The sequence below is a fragment of the Impatiens glandulifera genome, chromosome 3 (genome assembly GCF_907164915.1).
Source record: "Impatiens glandulifera chromosome 3, dImpGla2.1, whole genome shotgun sequence".
NCBI lineage: Eukaryota > Viridiplantae > Streptophyta > Magnoliopsida > Ericales > Balsaminaceae > Impatiens > Impatiens glandulifera.
This window is the reverse complement of record NC_061864.1, coordinates 53,234,058-53,236,886: the sequence shown is the minus strand read 5'-3', so window position 1 is coordinate 53,236,886 and position 2,829 is coordinate 53,234,058. Positions and strand designations below refer to the sequence as shown.

Sequence of the window (2,829 nt, the reverse complement as noted above, 5' to 3'; positions counted from 1 at the left end):
ATGTGTGGGTAGGGGAGTTTTACATGGGGGTTTTATTAAAATTAATTGAAGCAAATATATCTTCGCTCCAGAGAGTCTCGAGGTAAAAAAAAATTAAATAAAAAAAGTAAATAAAAAATCCAAGAAAATAAAAGATTGAATTACTTGAAGCGAATATTATATCGCTGCCTGTGTTATTTAATAAATTAAATTAATATTTAATAAACGTAAAGAAAATCTGACTGTCAATTCGGTCTTTACATGGAAGTGTAAGTGTATTTTCATGAACGGCAGGCGTTCTTCTCATGGGTGGGTATGCGGGGTTTACATGAGGGTCATGGCAACGGGCGTGTAGATCAGAGCGAAGATATCTTATCTGGGTATTATCTGAATATTATATTATTTCCTGGCGTTAACGGGCGCTTCCGTTAACGGCGTCTTGTGTGAACCCGGGCCTAAACCCGGATTCCGGATTCTCCCTCCCTCCGTCTCCTGCCCAGATTGATTTATTATTAAATTAATAATGCTGCAATCTGATTGGTGCGCCACAGGGGAACACGGCAATCGGTAGCAGAAGATCTGAACTGCTTTCAAATAACCTAATTTTATTTTAATAATCAATTCAACATTAATATAAAAACAAATTATTTCCCAACTAATAAAGAAGATTACCAAATGAGGCAACATTATTTTACACATGCATGCACAAGTCGGTCAGTTTGTAATTGTACCAAACTTTGATTTATTAGTCGATAAAAAAATCGGTCCTAAATTGGTAAGAGATTAAAAATCACGAAATAGATTGTTAATAGAATTTATGACTTTCAAGAATGGGTTAATTTTCTTATTTAAAAATAATAATACTAAATAAAAATTAAGGTGCAAACTATATTAAAGGAATCAAAATCAATTAACATTTGTTAATTAATTTTATACTTAAAACAAGTAATAATAGAGCACAACCCATTTCACATAATTGAACATCCATTTGGATTTTCATCACTAAACATTTCAAATGAATCCAACGGCTGCCTAGAGTAGCACTCTAGATCGGACGGTGGAGCCACCATTCTCTCCGGTTCTTGATAGTTGTACTGATTAGGCATGGGCGAACCGGCGTAATACGACGTCGTAGGCGCTGTGGAAGCCATGTTATAACTCATTACGTAAACAGGTGGAGCATGTTCTTGAGGATGACGTGGACGAATATTATTGGCTATTACTGGGGTTACACTGTTCTTCTGTGGTCCCTCATCAACAGGTGATTCTACCTGTCGTTCCTGTTCAACTAAGTTGTTATTACCATTCTGCCCCTTCTTTTTCTTCTTTTTACTAACTTTACCCTCCCCATCCTCGCCGTGATTATTTTTCTCCGTCGCCGTCACCGTCGCCGTACTTTCCGATCCGACATCGACCAATTTATCTTCCTTCACCGCTTTCACTTTTCCGGCGGAATCGGTCGTTGTATCACCGGCGACTTCACTACGCTCCGCCGTCGCCGGATTTTCGCTACCAGAGTCCTGGGATGCATCGGATTTTTCAAGCGCCGGCTTTTCTTTCTGTTTGTCGTCTCCGGCGACAATTTCGCATTGGGCGGTCGGAAGGTCATCGGTACTTTTGTCTTTACCGGAGTTATTCTGCTTGTTTTTCTGATTTGATATTTGGTACCATAATTCAGCATTTCGGCCGGACTTAATGAGTTTATTGATCAAGGTATTGGCGTCGACATTTCCGGTGACTATGACACTCTGGTGTTTCAAATCTACGTCTAATTTATGAACACCTTCAAATTTTGGAGATAGTAATTATTAATTAATGAACAATTATATATGATTATTGAATTGGGTTTGTTTGCTTACCTTCTACACCGGTGAGAAGTTTTATAACTTTTTTTTGGCAGCCTTTACAATGAATTGAAACCTTCAACACCCATGTCTACCAGAGAAAGATAAAGAGAGAGAGAGTGAGATAAACAGATAATGGTGTCAAAAAAAAAGGAAGTTAAAGAATCATATTTGGAAAACTACCTTTAATTTCATTTGGCCGGATGAGGATTCTTCGATATTTGTTGTCGCCATAAGAAAGAAGAAGAAGACGAGGGAAGATGAAGAGAGATAGAGAGAGAGGAGTTGAAGAAGAAGGAAGTATGGTGGAAATGATTAGAGCTGTTTAAAGAGATAATAAATATGAAATAAGACCTTGAATTAAATGTTAATATGGATTAGAAAACTATTTAATTTATACTAATATTATAGACTTATTATTTTTAGTGACTTAAAGTTCATTCAAAATGTTTTGAAAATATATAAAAAAAAATTATCTAGTATATATATATATATTTTTAAACGATTTAGTGTCATTAAATCAAAAAACCCCAAAAGAAAAAAAAAATAGTTTTAAGAAACAAAACTAGACATACCATATTTTTGTTGAAAACACCAACTGAGTTTCAAATAACTGTATTATAAAAACAAATAAAAAAATAAACAATTTAACTACAAACAAACCATCAAACAAGAACTATTTGAACATTTCTTTCCTTGTAATGATTTTATACGGGATATTCTACATTTGACTAAACTACTACATGTCTTCATTAATCAGAATTCACATCCATGTATGTATGAGAACGTTGTCATAAAAACAATATCATTCCAAAATTTTCATTATGTTCTCTTATTCGTGCTATGAATTCTTCTATTTCTTTTTCTCCTGTAGACCAGTGCTCCAAAGAATCATTTGAAAATATTTGTGTTGAAGTTATCGCCCTTAGCATTTTTCTTTACAAGCTCTATGATTTCATTCTATGTACCTGGAAAGTTAGTGATATTCATGCTCTGAGCAAAATTG

At 34.7% G+C, this 2,829-nt stretch overlaps 1 protein-coding gene across 1 annotated transcript; it reads right to left on the bottom strand.

Annotated features, from left to right (window-relative positions):
• Positions 1-843: 843 nt before the first annotated feature.
• On the bottom strand, positions 844-2,119 carry LOC124932733 (heavy metal-associated isoprenylated plant protein 35-like). The gene is made up of 3 exons (XM_047473411.1): positions 2,007-2,119; positions 1,839-1,914; positions 844-1,762 (listed from the first exon to the last, which is right to left on the bottom strand). Exons 1-3 carry the CDS (start codon positions 2,055-2,057, stop codon positions 948-950), a joined length of 942 nt encoding a protein of 313 aa, XP_047329367.1. The 5' UTR covers positions 2,058-2,119; the 3' UTR covers positions 844-947.
• Between the last annotated feature and the right edge of the window lie 710 nt (positions 2,120-2,829).

What these genes read in the sequence shown, in the direction of transcription:
- LOC124932733 (XM_047473411.1), bottom strand. Translation starts at nt 2,057, where the DNA reads ATGGCGACAACAAATATCGAAGAATCCTCATCCGGCCAAATGAAATTA. An exon ending in CCGGCCAAATGAAATTAAAG is followed by an intron (nt 1,915 to 2,006) that starts GTAGTTTTCCAA and finishes TTTCTCTGGTAG; the next exon opens with ACATGGGTGTTGAAGGTTTC. An exon ending in ACTTCTCACCGGTGTAGAAG is followed by an intron (nt 1,763 to 1,838) that starts GTAAGCAAACAA and finishes CAAAATTTGAAG; the next exon opens with GTGTTCATAAATTAGACGTA.